Genomic DNA, 19,227 nt, shown 5'->3' with positions numbered 1-19,227 from the left:
CCACATTGACAAACACTTATTAAAAGTCGAAAGTCGTGAAATCTAAAATACATAACATCTCTGCTGTCTATTTAGAGTTTTGGCAACAGAATTGTGACATATATATAAAAAATAATTCCACATTTCTACTTGATGTCACATGAACATACAAGACAGTGAGGTATGTGAGGCTTTTCTCGAACAGAGTCCGGATGCTGAAGCATAGTGTACGATCAGCAGTCTAAAAATGTGGCACTCGGGACTTGATTTATCGATACAGTTGTTACGATTATGTATTTCAGTATACTGCGTATTCCTTTCCCTCCTTCCTACAGTGTGGTCTCACGGAAAATCTTCTCATTTCGTAGGCATCTTTTTCCTGTTGCGGAATTGGCATTTTTTTAAAAAGAAAAATAAACACAGGGGAAATGATGTAGAAAATATAAACGTAAAGAAAAAAAATGATATTTACCACCACATCACTGCACGACACAACACTTGTGCACATTTGCAATAGGTTTACCTGCCCCAGCAGCTATTCGAAAGGACAGGAACACAGGCTGCAGCAAGTTAGGGAAAAATAGAAGTTACACATTTGAAATAGAAACATTTTCTTTTTTACAGTCAGTAGTAAGCACAACAAAAATTCCTCTATGATTGGAAACAAGATGATGCAATAATGTTTGGATTAATCTAACTACAAAACGCGCAAGAGAACCACATCCTCTCCTTACAAATCTCTGCTCTCATTGAAATCTAAGGGAAAATTTGCCACTGATTTCTGTGGGAAGAGGATTGGGTCCCATACACAACTCCCTTTTATCACAGAATTAGCTCCACTGAAAGTGCCATGTTAAAAAAATTCATGTTAAGTACACCGGTGACAAAGGAAGCAGTTTCTGAACTGGCTGTCCTCCAGCTGCTGACACACCAAACTTTTCGTTTTACTGGAGAAGTTAGTAAACTTCTGTATTTTAAAATCTGACTGGGATGATTCTGGACCAAATATCTTAAGTGCGTTCTTCCTTAGAAAAACAACACTCTGTCTCACAAGAACTCTGACCCTGAAAGTAAATACAGGTGTGTATTTGTGGATTCGGATTTACGTGTATGCATGCACACACACGTGTAACTACCCGTCACTCAATGATCATTCCAGAGCCCTAGCACTGTCTCTAGGACCGATACATTACCATTGTCATACAGTGCGCAAGTTTTTGCAAATTTCTAGTTGAGTTTTTATATAGGCTTTATATCGTTTTTATACAGGCTTTATACAGGAGGCTACCTCCTGCTCCTTGATCAGCTTTTTTCAAAGAAAGCAAATACTCAGTTTTGCTGTATTTCTAACTTAGCTTTCCACTTGGTACCTTCAGCACAAAGGAGTGTGAAATTAATGTCTTTTTCTTCACTTTAACAACTGGTATTTGTGTAATTCTATATCCTTTTTCTCACTTGTTGCTTAATTATGGAACTGCCAGTATGTTATTTTACTAATAAGCAGCTAGACGCCAAATTAATCGAAGATACGTTTTGGAAGCAATTTTGATAACCCAATGAAAATACTTTTGTTTTACAAGAATAGTTGTTAAGTGCACAGACAGTTGCTCCTCTTCATTTTGTATTGTATCATGCTTTCATTCTGGCACACATCATCATCCTGTTCTTTATTTGATTTCATACAAGTATCTAATATACTGGCCGCTTTCAGTTGAATGCAACTTTAAAACATTTTTGAAGCTTTACATTAAAAATAGGACAGAGATATAGTTGATTTAAACATAAAATTAATGGCAAGCACTGCACACATTCTCCTTCCTAATAAAAAAAGACTTAGATGATACAATACTAAAATGTTTAATGTAATTACCTTGTGATCCCCCATGCAGACATTTGGCCCAATGTGGTCATATATTACTATCTTCTCATCATTTTCTGACTAGTTAAAAAAAAGAAAAACAAACACAACAAAACACTAGTCAGTTCAAGTATTCTCCAGATTACAGAAACAGAAAGAAATATGGAAATAATTTATGCAAATAGTTCAAACCCATTTCTGAATGAAGTGATATTAACACATCTTTGCTTGGCTTCTCCAGAGAAAGACCATGTAGATTGAATTTTTATGTCCAGTACTGCTTGGAGTAATTTGTGCCATTCGTCCATGTAAAAGAACTCAGGAAATCACTGCATCTACTCCTTGCTCCTGGGACCTCAAGAAATTTTAGTGAGTAACACTCGGAGAGATGAAATGAATGACTCGTTACGACTGCATTCCAGCCTTTTGCCAGTGAAATGCAGCTAGCACATTTGGCCAGTCCTTTTTTAAGAACACCACACAATTTTTATTGAATTAGGTGCGATATATGTTGTTCTTCCAATTAAATGCAATCCACATTGCCTTATAAGAACATTTGATTTCATCATACAGGTGATTTTAAGATGAAGGAATTATTTACAGTTTATGAGTACATAATCTTTAACTATTTCTGAGACACATTTCTTCAGCTGAGAAAAAGCATTAAGTGATTTTAAGAAAACCAGCAAATGAAAGATGACATTCCTCTAGCCTCCATTATGAATTGCTTTCATTTTGTTCCACGTTGAACTTTATCCTTATACATTGACTTCTTTAGCATTTGTAGCTTAATGAACAATAAAGTGTACTTTCTGCCATTTGCAATAGACGTGATTTGAGAATCTGTTTTGATTCTCTAGCACAGTACTTCAGGAATAAACACAAATACATTGCCATGCAAGACAATTTCTTATTATGCTGAACAATTCCTATAAGCTAATTAAATCTACAATCTGCACACTCTGAAGTCTCTAATACAATCATAGGTTTGCTTTAAACTAGTTGGCAATACTAATTTATTTTGTATGAAACGGTCAAGACTTTCTCATCTGCAATCAGTCAAGTCTGACTGGGCAATAACTTTATATAAACAGTAGCATTTAGGACTATAAAGTTAAAACCGAATTATCTTTAATGCAGTAAGGAAGCTTAAGGTCAGATTTACTTTATAGCACGGTTGTCTGCCAAAAATATAAAAACATAACCTTCTGCATTGTATGCATGAGCACTTTCCAATATTTCAAGATCATAATGCCACTAGCATCGGAAGTGGGGATACATTCATCAAAAGCGACTTGATAATTTACAAAGGCAGCATAAAATTGTGGATTTTCAACTGCATAATCTTTAGACAGATAAACAAATTACAGTGGTGCACAAGCAGAAACAATATACACTTGGCTGAGCATTCATTACTTCATGCTATCAGGCATCAACGCAACTCCCTAGCAGTGGGCAACCTTTGGTGTTTTAGGGCTCAGGAAGCATAAAATAACATGATGGTGAGGTAACCGACCATAGCATGATAGATGATGTTGCATGAAAGCTGTTTACAGCCCCATGTCTGTACAATCTGTAATGCCTACTGTGTAGCTGAACACCCTGTACAATGTGGCGATTTGTGCATGCTGTCCTTTCTTTACATTGGATTAAAATGCAGGTTTACTACAATTTTTGTTTGAAATAAAATATAGAATTGCTAAGACAGAAGAACAAATTCTTTCTTTGCCTAGAAGAAAAATTAATACAGCTAATGAATTACCTGCATAAGAATATTCAATAGCTAGTTACAACCAAAAATGCTTTAAAAGCTTCAAAGCCTAAGTCCGTGCAAGGGAGTAAGTTCTCAATGGCAAGGCAAACACTGCTTACTGTGGAGAACCACAAAAACTTGTAAGGTCATTTTGCCCTTTCCTCTGTCAGTTCAGCGTTCTTTTCTACTGAATATTCTCATTAAGTTTTATGGGGCAGAATTACCGCTTGGTTTTGAGCTGGATAAGCTAACTGCTTTATTGGTATAGGCTCACTCAAACAACCATGCCAGTTCGGCCTCATCCTACATCTGTAATTTTGCATACGCATTTCTGGCGATGTCCAGAACTGCATGCTTATAATTTGCAAATGCAAAGCTGCAGAGACCAAATTATACGGACTTTTAAAATGCAAGCTTTGAATGATCCAACTGACTGGGTTTCTGTTCCATGGAGACTAAGAATTGGGCTAAGCGACCTCACAGTTACAGATTTCTTGAATGTCCTAACTTTGTTTTCCTTTGTTTAATTTTCTCCCATTATACCCAAGTTATACTCCCCTAGATAATCTGAAAGAATTCCTTTCCCTCTGTACTGTTTACACTCTTCAAGCCTTTGTGTACACTTCTATCTCCTTATTCATAGCTTAAAAAAAAAAAACAAAAAACTTCCCTCATTGGCCACTCTTTCCATGGTTTTAATCCTTTGTTCTTTAGGAATTTCATGGGCACCAAGTACTATCTGTAATATTTTGGGTAAAGTCTCACTTTTTCATATGATATTTCTGTATAAGAAGATCAAATAACATTTGTTTTGACATTACTATTTTACTATAAAGAAAGACTGTATTCTCTTAGCTTCAGGTTTTTTTTTTTAATTAAATACTCCAGTACATGAAATTTTGGGCGAAACTTCAAGGTATCAGGCAGGCACTTCATACACACAAGATGTGTGAGGAAGCACATTGAATTGAAATTCGAGTAGCTGTGGAAAAAATGTTCTCAGCCTTTCAATGAGTTATATACTGCAGGGCAAACAGTCTAATCATGAGATAAATTACCCTGATGAGAGAGAGAAACAGAAGGTTATAAACTTAGAAGGGAAAGTTTCAAGGGTTTCATTAATTTAAACAGAAAAAAAAAGCCATGAAGCTGTAGAATACGGATTTATTTGCAAAGATTATTTTCTGCAATTCACTCCCATCAAACTGCATTGATTCTGCAGGAACATACAGACAGACAGATGACTTTGGGCAATTTTGGGTTTGGTAAGTCGGCTATGTACGAGACAGTCATACAGTCTGGTCAGCAAGATAACCTCAATGCAACAGTGCTGAAAAGTCACAGCACATTCGTTCCTGCATCGCACTCGTGGCCGTGGCTAGCACAGCAGGAAAAATTGAGCTCAGAGCAGAAGGGCATGGATGAGATCTCCTTATATCACACACCAATTTCCTGATGTGTGCTTGGTCCTTTAGAACAACTGACAGCCAGCGTGAACAGGATGGGTCTCCAACTGCCATGACCGAGCACACACACGGGAAAAGAAAGAGGCAGCGTAAGCTGGCGGACGTAACCAGCTGGCCTGGTGCAGTGTTTCCAAGGGAAGGAGGAGAGCTGAGCGGAGTAAGCAGAAGAGTGAGAAAACGAGAGAAGAGACAAACTGGAGGGCTCCTGAACTATATTTATGTCATTTAACCTTGGATAGAGCATCACGAAGTTTACCTTACCTCTATACGCTAAAATCCTAAGAGAAACTACATGTTCTAAAAACGTTGCACAACCGTATCTTTAAAGCTCTAATGGAATGTCTAAATTTAGGCACTTAATTGGTGCCCAAAGTTAGGAGCTGGAGACTCTGCCTTCATTCAGGGGACAGTGAAGGGAGATTTGGCCCATCTAGGATCTGACGTATTCTTGGGAAATCCAATTCCCACCATCAGCAACAGAGGGAACCCAAATCTACCACGCTTGTAGCTCGGGTACTTCAAGCTGTTGCTGTGAACGGCCCCAGCAATGCCCCGAGGGCTGGAACCCCTCTGCTGGGAGGCCAGGCTGGGAGAGCTGGGGGGGCTCAGCCTGGAGCAGAGAAGGCTCCGGGGAGACCTTCCCGCAGCTGCCAGGGCTGAGGAGGCTGAGGAGAGAGATGGGGAAGGGCTTTTTAGCAGAGGGCCTGTTGTGACAGGACAAGGGGTGATGGCTTTAAACTGAAAGAGGGGAGGTTTTGACTAGATCTAAGGAAGAAATTTTTGACAATGTGGGTGGTGAAACCCTGGCCCAGGTTGCCCAGAGAGGTGGGAGATGCCCCATCCCGGGAAACATCCCAGGTCAGGCTGGACGGGGCTCTGAGCAACCTGCTCGAGTTGGGGATGTCCCTGCTCATGGCAGGGGGTTGGGCTAGATGGCCTTAAAAGGTCCCTTCCCACCCAAACTATGCTATGGTTCTATGATTCTGTACAGGTTTTTCCTCCAACAGCATTACCCTTCAGCCAGCAGCCACTCCTAATTACTTTTGTCTGCACCTGTGCCGAATCCTTAGTCAGGGCAGCACTGTTACTTATGTTACTCCACAGTGGACCGGATTCGGGGTCTGATGGAGGCTTATTTTTTGTTTCTCTTTTTTTTTAAAGCAGGCATAATTTCCCAGTGCTGTACATCCCAGTACAGCACTGACAAGTACAGAAGCAGCACAGGAGAGATGACAGGCAGCCAGTGTTGGCAGCTCAGATACCAAAAGAAGTGTTTGTGAAAGCTTGTGCTTTGGTAACTGCCAACAGGTTAAGTGGAACAAATCCACATTCTCGGGTGGAAAGCACTGGAGCCATAATGGTTTATGATTGCCACGGTATGCTGTCTCCAGCTTGGTGAGTGATACAGGCAACCGAAAATTCAAAGACAAGCGTATCAGCTTGTGTATGCAGTGTACCAGCCCTACCTACCTTTGTTGAAGATAAACACAACACGGAGGCAGGGGGGTGGCTGCAGGTCCGTACTTACTTTCAGGATGAGCTCCTTGGCTGAGTGGGACATCAGGATTCTGTCGCACCAGGCTGGACATCTCGTATTCATGTACTGCTTTCCCTGGCTAGAGTCCTCGCTGTATGGGTAACTGCGAACAAATCACAATCACAACCATCAGCAACTTTTTGCAGAGAGGCCCAAAACCTGTGGCTCAAATGACCCCATGAATTAAAAAATTAAACTAGCAAAAAGCAGCTCTTTTAGACACTTTTCATACTTTCTTACCTTTCTTTTCTCCTCCCCCTTTCTTTCTCACGTGCTCTGTTGCCATTTCTCTTCTCATATCTACAATCCTTCTTTAGGCCAACATGTTACGACACAGGTTCAAACCTTCACCTCTTACCTTGCATTTTTGCTTGTGAGAGTGTTTAAAGACAGTAGACTATTTATCGATGTGAAAGTATAAAAATCAGTTCAACAACAACTCAAGTACAGAGTAGGCTGTTGCCTATGTCTGTGGAAGACGAATAGGCAGAAGATGAAAAGGAAACCTGGGGGAAAAAAAGGTTCATCTCATGGGATTTCTTTGCAGGATTCTCTCAAGGAGAGCTATCCAGGAATAATTCAACAGAAAACAGAGTTCAGAGCGCTGGGATCTCTGCAGCTGTACACAAGCCCCACCTGTACGGATTCTCTAAGGCTCACAGGAAGGAAGATACGACAAGAAAGCAGGCTTTTCAGGGAGCTTCATCAGAACCAAGGAATTAGGAATGTGGTTTAAGGAAAATGATCCTGACCACATAAGATTCTGTACCTTTATACAAAATTGTGTTAACAAAAAGTAAATTACTTTGTAAAGACATCTGGAATAGAAGCTGATTAAGCGGTAGTTATGCTGTGGGGTCATTATAAATGTGGCTCTCCAGTGCATTCTAACTTAGCTTTAAAAGGCAACAGCAAGTGTTTACTTTAACCTGCAGAACAGTCTAAAAGAAGTTAACTCAACGTGCCTGTGGGAGCCCACAGGCTGAAATCGGCTAAACCTGAACCGGCAACCTCTGGTTCAACTGTCAGGCGGCCACGGCCAAAGTTTTCCTCATTTTATCCAAGCATTCTCACTAGTTTCATCTGACAGAACTTTGAATTTTATGATGGCTCATCATGCTGTAAGGCCCACTTGTTTTCCCAGACCATTTCCAAAATGGCATGGGCAAGTAGCTAAAAGAGGGGTTTTGGAGAAATCCAGGAGGTTTGTGACAGGCTGAATTTCTTGAATATTGGGCCTGAATGAATTGAAGTTTGCCCTTGATAAATATCTTTAAACAAAAACCATGAGGCTGGTGCATATTATCTACATATGTACGTGTGGGTGTATTTGAAATGACATTTGCGTTTTATCCTGCTCATCACTGAATTCATAAAGGAAATACTGAGGTTTTCTTGATATGTGTGCTAAAATAAAATTTCTGGTATTGTAACAAAAGGGTTTGCATGCTTGAAGAGAAACTTATTTACCACCCTACTTGGTGTGATACACTGAGACCGAGGCATATAGCTTTCTACCAAATGGGTTTACAAGCTACACTGCCATTAAAAAGATTAGCCATGGCAAACATCCAAGAAAAGCATACTGAATGTATTGGAACAAACCAGTGATCTCAGTACCTTTTCCACCTCATCAAACCTAACAAGACTCATTTTCAAAACATATTATGAGAATTCAATTTGCTGCTTCACTGACATACAGAAGTACGGCTTATTTCTGAGTGTCTGTGAAATATTTTGATGATGTAATACTATTGGTAGTAGAAGCTCTTTGTCTGCAATTTAAGGGTTGACTTTTTTGGGTAACCTCTTACTTTAGTTAGTCAAGAACCCCACACACCTGAAGCTACTTTTTATGACATAAGGTACAAGAATCAATCACATTTCATATAATCCTTCCTTTTACAGCATTAACTGTACGGCTTTTAAAATATGATGTTCCATACCTGGAATGATCTGTGACTGCTATATGTTTGAGCATTTCATCTGACAGCTTGTATTCTGTGAAATGGTATTTATCAATTTGCTTTATTGATCTTAATGTTTTCACAGGGTGAAAACTTCTGCCAATTTTTCAAGGTCTTTAGCGCTGACCACCTAGTCAAGACGTTACTGTAGTTTACAAGTCTTTGACAAGTCAGATGTCTAACGGCTGGGACAGAGATGAAAATACATGCTGCAAAAGTTATGCAGACAAAATGATCGGTAGGTTATAATTTAATACAATAAAGTGGGTCAAGCTCTTCTTTTTTTAAGGCAGCGTCCTTTCTTCAGGCCGGGAGCGTTGGAGCATTCTGTCTCGCTGCACTCTAATGAACAAGGCTTCTCCTCCCCACCACCACCTCTTCGGCTTGTGCAAGTCTCACTCTCAGTGAAATGCTGACATAGACATAGTGACAAATCCTAACTAGATACACCCCTAAAAAGTAAGGAAAACGATTTGCTCTCCTCCTTCATCCTCTAGAAGGGTCACAAATACTTTGGAATAAGCAGGCGTCTTTTGTTTGTAGATGGGCTCAGAAAGTCATCAGAGCTAAATATGACTCAAAATTGCTGGGAGGGATTCTTTTTTTGTGACTTAACAGGCTTTGGGGACAGGACAGTTTAGTTTATTGTATGCCATTTATCTTAAATACATTTTTGCAAATAAAAGCTCTGTTAGAGGTTCCTGGAATAAGACTGTCACTGAAGAAATTTTCATGAAACATACTGCTGAATGTAAACAATTCCAGAATAAAACTTTTCAAACATACACTCCAGTAGTTGTCTCCATCATCCGATTCCATAGTTAAATGAACGGTGGAATGAAAATAGTGTGACTGCTTCTAGAATTGAATCATCTTCTTGTGAACGCTGAAGCTTTTACTTGGTTGGAGCATTTATAAAGGTCGTCTCCTCTGTGGATACTCTGGTGTCTTACGTGATGTTACCTCATTCAGATGCCTTCCCACCAGCCGATGGGATTTAAAAGCAGTCAACAAAAGCAATCGAAAGAGGAGACAGACAGATGCTTAAGCATTTCAGGAAGCCAGGCTGACGATTCTGGTTCTGCCGTAACAGAAAGATGTTGCAAAAAATCAAAGACACAAGGAAAATGCCTAAAGCCTCAGAACTGCCACACACAACAGCACTCAAGTTCAGCCTTGTACACAAGATCTGTCCCCAGAACGCAGCCTTCGTGTGTGCTCCCGCGCTCCCCGCGAACGCACGTGTCCTGGAGTTGGCAAACTTGGCCCCACAGCCGCGAAGGCTGCAGGGTGCCCAACAGCGTAACCAACAGGAGAGCATGTACTGCAGGAAAAGCAGGACACAAAGCACGACACTCCTTTTGCCTCTTCCGATACAGCAACAGAGAGCACGCACTCAAAATGGTACTCGAGAAACTGGAACATATTTCCACCGACTCCCATGGGCTAACCGAGATACAATTGTGCTAATACACACTTCTATTTGACTATTAACTTTTTATTCTCTCTAGCCTGGCTTCACGATTTACCTCCTCTTTTCCTTCCTTTCAACCCCACTTCTCACCTGCTTCTTTGAAACAAAGCACAAAGAGTCTCTTTTAAAGAATGCAAAAAGCAGAACTATTCTGTAGTACACATCTTCCAAAAGACATTAAGCACAAGATTGTCTATTATCAAGTGCATTAAAATAGCTTTGTTTTGCTGACATCTCCAGCCTCTTTTTAACACACTCATTCCAGGCAAGCAAGGTACTCACACTTCCTAATTTGAAACTCGGTTAGTAATTCTAGTTAACAGACTTTCTGATCTATGCACTGCATAAACAACTGCAGGTCTGATAAAAATACCAAATAATAAAAAGTGAAAAATTCCAGCATTAGTCTCCCAGAGGGTAAGCATCATGCCACCTTTCTGTGCACGCATTACTAGTCTTGACCATCGGAACTGTGACTGTGGCAGAGAAAAATGGAGAACCAGCTCTCTCAGTCCTATGACTAGACAGGAAAGAATGTCTTTTTTTTCTTTCATTTTGCCTCAATCATAAGCTCGTGCGATGTACAGAAAACAGTGATCTTGAGAATGAACAGCGAGTGCTCACGTAAAAATGATGACATAACAAAGGCCTCTACATACCACTGAAATATAAATAATAAAATAGTTAAAATCCTAACACATACAGGTGCTATAGATAAGTTAAGACCGTACACACTTTCTAACTTTAGTATTCAGTATGGTTACTGACTTTTTTTTTACACACGCTGTATTATGTATCTTTAAAAATACAAATGGAGATATGAAGAATTCCATGTGAAACAACTTTTTTTGCCCAGCTTAAAACAGTGGCAAAGTTGAAATTTAGGACCTTAACCGCTCATGTTATCTGAATAACTAACAGTGAAAAACAGTCTGTTATTCTCAGTGTGTGCCAGACAGTAGAGTTATGCAAAACGCACTTTGACTGTACATGCCTCTGGATGATGGACAGACAGGCAGTTCTGGAGCTGCAGCATCCATGTGAGAGGCATGTACAATTTACATCCAGTTGTTCAGAATTTAATTTTTCTCAAGATGCTCCTTCTAACTGCTCTTCCACCTTATTTCACAAACTTTTGTTTCAGTTACACTCATTTTATTTAACCAGGATTACTGTCACGTGGGTTTTCTGAATAAAATTTCCAAAAGGTACTAATGAAAAGCAACATCATTAATATAATGCTCAATGTTGTCAAAATTTAACCGAACACTTCGAGGAGTTGGTAACTAACTGTTACCAAGGAGCAGGCTGTCCAGTGAACTACTGGTATGACACTTAATAAGGACGAGAGCTACTTGGCAACTGTTTGGGGAAAATAAGCCATTAAGAGCGTCAGTAATACTACTGCACTACTGCTGTTGACAGGTATTGTCAAAGATGATTGGACACCTTTACAAAAATACTTACTGCAGAGTGAAAAGTCTTCTGACATCATAAACCGTCCTGTCAGCAGCGTCTTAACACGAAACACAAGCCAACAATGCTGTGTATATAAACACCTCCTTAGCTGGCATCTCCAGTCAGGCAAAATGCTCCTAACAAACTCTTCTCTTGTGTATGAATGGATAAAATGTGCTACTGAGATGGGTGAAACATACCTTCTAGCAGGAAACAATTAATTCACTTTGGAGTGTCACTACCTTTAAAAGCTGTCTGTTCTGCTTTCCAGCTCGGTTTTGCACATAGCCGCAGAGTGAAGACGCCCTGCTGCTGCTAACGCCTTTTGGGGTTGCTTATGGGATTCTGCTTTCTGTGGTCACGACATTTCCAGTGGTGTTGTAGGAAGTGTGACAACATCCACTAAGCAACAGTGGGGAAAAATTAAGCTATGGAATCGTTTTTAGTACAATAAAGGTCACTGTGAAAAACTGTGCATCCTATGTCCAGATTCACGGGCAGATGTTTCAGGGCGTGGAAATACCTCCCGTTCGAAGACCACTTGTTCTCATCTATTAGTTGTCCCCACATTTTATATTGCTAAATTGTTTCTATTACACAATATTTGAGATGGGATGGAATTACAAAGCGTTGATGAAAACTGGTCTCTTTATGGGAAGAGCTGAGACACAGTTTTCATTTGGTCAGTTTTATTTTTGAACTCCAGTATGAATCCTTGCATTTACTAAACCTTCTCTCACTTAAGTCTTTCTAGTTACATACGATGCTGAGAGAGAACTTCGGAAGGGGAAAAACCCCAACCACTCTTCATCAGAAAATTATTTACTAGTTTCCTATTTTGTAAGAAAACATTGGACCAATTTACCTTTAGCTCTGACGCACTTTTCAGATTGTCTAAGATGCTTTTACCACACGCAAGGACAGTGAACGTAGGCTGACAGTTCAAGCTTTGGGTGCTTTGAAAGTTCTAAGGCCAAAAACATAAATAAATAAATGACATAAATAAAAATACTTTTATATTTTTAATTGACAACGTCCCAACTCAGCATTAGTGTGAGCTGGTACAAGGGTGTGATTCCAATAAAATGTCATTCGACCAATCAAAGTATGGCATCTAATTTTTGTCAGCTTCCAGCTCGTTGGTTTCCTCCTCCAAATTGAATAACCATTTTCTATTTCCCTGAATCTGAAAGGGAGATTTGGGTTCCCTAGTTCTCTTCCTAACAAATGACCCCATGTAATTTATCTTTATGTGCTCATCTCAGGCACCAGACGGTTAAAGCTGGGCAATAAGACACGTTGCTGTTTGAATTAAGTGAGCTGGTTCGTACGTACCACAACACTAATAAGCCCTCACGAAGCTCTGCCGGGCTAACTGGCCGTGATACGCATCTCACTTAAGCCAAATCAGGAGGGTAAACACAGTCCTGCAAACACACTAGTTAAAGTACAGCGCGTTAAACAGCTGCTCCTGGCGAAGGCGACACTAACACCGTGTGACCACACCAACAACCGGAGTCAAAGGTGACGATAAAGAGGGGGGTTCACCCGGGCGCTCCAGCAGCAAAGGGTAAGAAGGGTAAACAGGACCCGAGCCGTAACTCCGGGCACAACACAAAACGGGAAGGTTGACGGCACGATGTTTTTCTCTGAATCTTTTTTACGGATTTATGTCGAGCATACTGCTTTTTGGCTTAACGTACTTCTTTGGAAAATACAGGTCTGTAACATGCTCTAGTTAACATGTCCGTATCGCCGGTGTAACTCCGGACCTTCTTCAGTCAGAGAAAAAGAAACCCAGAGCCCCTTTCTTTTTCCAGCGAGCAACAACCGGTCCTTTACTTTCCACCCAGAACGCTCCCCACAGAGAACACCTCCCCTCGCCGACTACAAACACCCTCCGGCGAAACCACGGCGCTATCGCGAACACGCGCCGGCGCCCGCGCCACCCCGCCGGCGCCCCTCCGTGGGCCGTCCCGCTCGTCCAGGAGCGAAGGGCCGCCGCGGCTGACGGCCACCGGCACGCTGTGCTGCGCTGTGCAACAGCAGTGCCGCGGAAAGGCCCGCCGAACAAACACGGACTGTTCGGCACCACTAACGCCTCCGCGCGCGGACAACGAGAGACGCGCTCTAGTGCGTTAATAACAATAACGTTGCACTCCAGTAAACGTATGTAATATGGCTACTCTTGCAAGTGGATAATGTAACTATGAATACTGTCGGCTTGCTGGGAAGGACCCAGTGCTGGCTTGCTTCAGCAAAACAGTCTGATGCTACTGTACGTGGCTGTGATTGAGCTAAATGTCTTCTCTGGGAACATGCCTGGCTTAGAGTAAGTTCCTTCTGGGCTATAATTTACAAATTCTCCTACTGGAAAAAAATTACCGCAAAGCTGAGGCAGCAGGTGGGGCACGGTTCAGGTTCCAAACTACCAGGCTTTTCAGCAGCACTTTCAGACAAGGATACAGCGGACGGCCTGGTTAGCAGCAAAGACCATCATCTGTTTAGAATTTGTTTTACTTTCTGCTTGAATTGCATGGTCTGCAATCCTCACCTGGCACATGGCATGCAGTAACACTCAGTCCTTGAAACTTTTTTACTTCACTGGTTTTCCTCTTTTTCCCTTTGCCACAATTCCTTAAAAAAACCAGAACTGCTTACTTGGGCAATTCTGTCCAGTTCCTTGCAAAATAAAAACCACCCTATTTTAATTTGGAAATTAACTGAGAACGATGGTGACAGCAGTAGTGGTTTAATGTGAGGAAAGAAATGGGGACAGTTCTGAAAACCATTTTAATGATTACACTCTAACTGTTTTGGAGGAAATGAGAGCTGTCTTTTCTGGTCCCAGCCGGGAAGCCGTTTCTGTGCTCCAGCCTGAGGTGCTGGAAGAACCCAGGCAACTACACAATGTCCCGTGGGAATTTGTTCCTCAGGGGCGGCAGATCCACTGGCCATTAAGATACCTCACTGATAGCTGGAAGGTGTTTTACAGTGCATGAATGAGTATGAAGTATTTCTATTCGGCGGCAAATACTTTTAATTGGCAGAATAATCATGTGTTATAAAAGTAACCGATAAAGCAAGCATAAAAATCATCTAGGGCTGTAACAATTTGTAATCTATTCGAGTGCCTAACTCCCCCTTTCGTGAGACAACAGGAGCCAGGAGCGTTGCTGAGGAAATGCTCCAAGAAATGCGAATCCTGTTTGCTTCAGGAGCCCTGCACCAGACCCGGCCGCGGGGGATCTGTACACTCTGAAAACATGGAGGGCGACTGGTGAGGACACTGGTAAGTCAAGGCAGCCCGTGGAAACCTAAACCATCCTCTTGCCTGCCTGTTTCACAGGCGAGGGCGACAATTGGGATGTGTACAACGGCACCCACAGGGCTGGGTACAAAAGGCAGAGCTGTTCTTCTCTGGACGGTCTCTGCAGAAGGGAAGGAACAAGTGAGTGCATTTGAAAATGGCTTTGCTTCATGCAGAGCAGACTGGCTCGCTCCGCAGTGCAAATTAGACCGGAAAAAAATGTGTATCATTGTGCAACCTACTAGAATAAAAAAAGGTCATGGGACAAAACACAAGGGTAGAGAATAAATAGATTATAGACTAAACAGGATTCTGGCAGAATAAGGAACGAGAGGCAGAGAGAATTCCAAAAGAGAAACACTCTTCCAAGAGCAAATGAGATTCAACCCGTCTCCTGGTGAGAGGTGTCAAAGCCAAGATACTGCCAATGCAGAGGGTCCGCTCGAGAAAAATACCACACAGAGGATATCTAAGACACAAACATATGTCCAAACAGTAAATTACATGACAGCCTAATGCAACAACAAACAAGAACAGGTCACTTTAAGAGAATGATTAATACGTGCGATTACTGTGCGCGCAGACTTATCTGAAAGCAAACGTTGTAGGTGGGTGTCAGCCCTTGCTCAAGTCAGCGCCTATCTTTGCTATACGACAGCTACAAGAATAATTATAATAATTAATGGAGACCAGTGATAAAGGTAACAATCGCCCACCTGTATATTGACTGACCACGATGTCGTTACTGCTTTTTTCACACCTACCGCCTTTCGCAATGACTGCTGATGACCACTGACTCTTCTCCAGCCTCACGCTGGGCCTGCCGTTTGCCCACGGCCAGGCTGCTCAGCCCGTGACTGACAGAGCTTACAGAGTTTAAGATTCTGAATTGTATTTAGTCTCCAATGGCTAAGGTTGCTATGGGCTACATTCGATTACAAAGGGTAATGAGATGAAAACATGAATATTCACTATATAAAGTAAAAGGCCTCAAAATATAGGAGTATAGGAACGGGCGAATGATGTCTGGAAAACACTGCGTTAGAAGGGGCCTTTATATTCTGTGTGAAGACAGCAGACTCGTAACGCAGCCTGTGATTCCTCACTAAGCTGCGATTCCTCTTCCGGCCCGCCTTCACTTTTGGCGAATTTCAGGAGGGTCGAGGAAGGATTCGCTGCTGCTGAAGGCAGCGTGGGTGGTTACTTCTATCCCCAGCCCAGGGGAAGACAAATGAAGAAAGGGGTGGGCTTTGAAGAGGCTAACCTCTTGACTGGGGAGAGGAACGGCCGACTCCGACCGTTTTCCCTGCTGCCCGGGACAGATGGCCGCATTTTCCGCAGACACCTCTCCCTCGGCCGGTTTCTGGTGATCCCGACTGTGACGGGCAAGAACGTGCAGGCGAGCGCCCGTGGGCAGCGGCTGCGGGCCGGGGTGAAGGCGGCCCCGGCACATACAGGTCGAGAGCTAGCAGGCCAGGACTTTCTTCCCCGGAAGGTCACTGGCTGCAGCACCGGCAACGCCTCTCTGTGACGCACGGGTTATACAGGATGGTAAGCACATACTTAAAGAATTAAAAGGAACCCAGACTTGAAGAGGAATTTAGAAAAACGCCTAGCTATTAGGTGCCCTGCTGCACAGGGAGGAGGCAACCGGCAGCGCTGCAAGTCTGCTGTACGGGCTATGCTCAGCCGAGGCTTTGTTCTGACTGTTTCCGAGGGGTGACTGCCCGACCACCACTCCCTCCGCGCCGCCGCAGGATGGTCCTGCAGGGTAGGATGAAGAATTCACATAAGATCAAGCAGACGTATGGTCTTAAACTAAATTACAGTTTTGCACTGGAGAAGAACAATAGTTTTGTTTTGATTTGAGTGCCCTAAGTATGCCTGCAGAAATGCTATTTTTAGATGTGGCTGGTAGGAAAGGTCAGAAGTGGCTTTGGAATCCTTCCCACATACAAAGTTGACTGGAAAGAGTCCTGAAGCTAACATTCATTAACGCAGAGTCCATCAGACCTTGCGGTAACCCGCTTGCACATACGTTAACGTGGATTTACTGTGTTGCCTTACACCATTCCATTTGTAGCTACACATTCAATTTATAACTATAATACACTATAACTACAACTTCTCATAGAACTACTGTAATATATATGGCTATGATCTATACCTACCAAAATTAATGTGTGATTAAAAATATTAACATATTTATTTAAAATCCAACCAATGCCGTTTGCATATTGCATAGTAATTTGAAAACTTAAAAGTGAACTACTGTTTTGAAAGGGCAGAAAATGTCAAATTGTGGATTTTTAGATAGAAACCCGATAAAAAAAATAGATAGAAAGCTAGATAAAAACAAAGAACTTCAATGTAATTTATACCCAACTAAGGCCAAAGTGGTAATTCCGAAAATCTTTGTTCACCTGGCATCTTATCAACCATGCCAAGGCTCTGGTCTCCATTTTTCATATTTTGTCCACTGATTGTTTCCTGTGAAACGCAGAAGCAACCCTAAGAGCAGAACTCACCTCCGCTCCTCCACTTACAGGCAGACGGCTGGCCACGGGGTGGACAGCATCCTCCACTTCTGTACTTTGTCTTTTGGACCTTGTGCCCGCTGTACTCAAAATGAATAACCCAAAGTAGATATGCTATATGGGTAGGAAAATACTCATCCAATAGCCTGACAGGGTGCTTTTCTTCCGAAATCTTGCTGTGAACCAAAGGGATGTAAGCTTTTTACCCTTTGTTTTGAAACCTCTCATGTCAAGTTTCAACCAGCAATACATTTTAATGGTCCTTATAAACTTATAAAGCCTTGAAAAATAGATTTTCTAAATGTAGAATTGACTGCCCTGTCTTCTAGTGATTTAAGCCAGGACTATAAAGTTGTATTAATTCAGCTACACTGTGTTTTTACGTAGCCTTTCACAATGGATAGTCAACACACCTTCCCACAGAGGGTTTAAACAAAGGTGGGTCCTCACTCAAAGGATCAAAAAGCACGGAAGATTTGCATTAACTTGCTATGGAGGGCATCAGCTTAGTCTCAGTTCTCTTTTAAACATCAAATGTTGACAAGACAGCAGTACAGCAATGCTCTTGTTTTCTCCATGGCTGTCTACACAAATAGATCAATGCAGGGAAAGAGGCCTCTGATATTTCAATTTCTTTACAGAATTATCTGTACTATTGTTCAGAGACAATCAAGAAGTCAGTAGTTAAAAAAATATTTTGAAGTATTCTTGACTCGGTACAGAGTCTCCACTCTCTACAGAATGAAAAAGTAACTTTTTGTTTGATACTTACTACAACATCAAAATTTTACTTTTGGGAACCATTAGCACAGGGACTAGAAAGAAAATAAGAAAAGGTTTTTAAAGTTCCGTTTTTAAAAGGTGGTATTAAGAAGCATGACACTGTAGCTGGAAGTATACAAAGACCTAATTTTTTGCCAAGACCTGTGAGATGTTTTCTCTAACAAGTGGTAAGAGTTAAGTGCTCTCAATGATTACCTAATGTAGTTTACAATCAGCTGAAAAGAGAAGGTAACAAACTACAGAAAAGCACGCTGTACATGAATTTTGAAGAGCACAAAGAAATCAACAACTATAAATACAGTGAAGAAGAACAAAAACCCAGAGAAATATTACAACACATCATCATTTCATTACGGCATTTTATAGTTAGAAAATTATTCAAGAAGTCAACATTTCTGTTAGTACTTACGTCGAAATGCTATCTCAGTGTAATGAGAAACTGCAAACAAGAAGGTCTGACAACTTAAGAATTTTAGGTCCCTAAATAAAAAGACAGGAAGAATCTTGAGGTATTTTTATGACAGATAATTTGTGTTTTTTCATACTCTAAATGGTGTATTTTATGAGAAAGCACATAAAAAAAGCCTTTTGTTTTGTTTGTCTCACTTACTAATCTTTTCAAATTATTCTCCCCTAAATCCTAGGCAGCAAGAGTGGTGACTCTTCCCTGTCGTTCCTGTAAGTCTCACGGAAGGCCACGTTCCCTAGCATTTATGAATATGGGCGATTTCTGTCAAGGTATTAAGGCAATTTAGCAGTTCCTTTCCCCTGAGAACCAAGCACACTGTCATTCGTGTCCCAAGGTGTGTCCTGCGCCGGCACCTAAACAAGCCCCTTGCCCGGCGGGACCGCGAGCACGTCCCCAGCGCAGTCACGCCTCTCCGGCTCCAGGGCCACCGCTAACATGGGAAAGCCAAATTCATCACGGGGGTGAGCAGTGCCCAGGCTTGTCACGCCCGGCCTGACAGATTGCTTCTTGAGCACAAGCGAGATGAATTTGCAGCTTGTACTGCGTTCTCGGCGGCCAAGCAGAAGGCACCGCAGTGCCGCTTGCTCAGCTGCTGGCAGCCTGCGCCGAACCGCCGAGCTCGGACACTGGCTGTTT

At 41.8% G+C, this 19,227-nt stretch overlaps 1 protein-coding gene across 1 annotated transcript in view; it reads right to left on the bottom strand.

Moving 5' to 3' along the window:
- Positions 1–458: 458 nt before the first annotated feature.
- The window catches only part of INPP5A (inositol polyphosphate-5-phosphatase A), a gene marked incomplete at both ends in the record, with an annotated part of 254,642 nt that continues 235,873 nt past the window's right edge, over positions 459–19,227 (bottom strand). The window contains 3 exons of the mRNA XM_082001927.1: positions 459–539; positions 1,850–1,918; positions 6,585–6,696. Of these exons, the coding sequence (XP_081858053.1) occupies positions 459–539; positions 1,850–1,918; positions 6,585–6,696 (262 nt within the window). The remainder of the gene's footprint in view (positions 540–1,849; positions 1,919–6,584; positions 6,697–19,227) is intronic.

This window comes from Phaethon aethereus (assembly GCF_964289735.1).
Source record: "Phaethon aethereus genome assembly, chromosome: 7".
Taxonomy (NCBI): domain Eukaryota; kingdom Metazoa; phylum Chordata; class Aves; order Phaethontiformes; family Phaethontidae; genus Phaethon; species Phaethon aethereus.
This window is presented reverse-complemented; position numbering and strand designations above follow the sequence as displayed.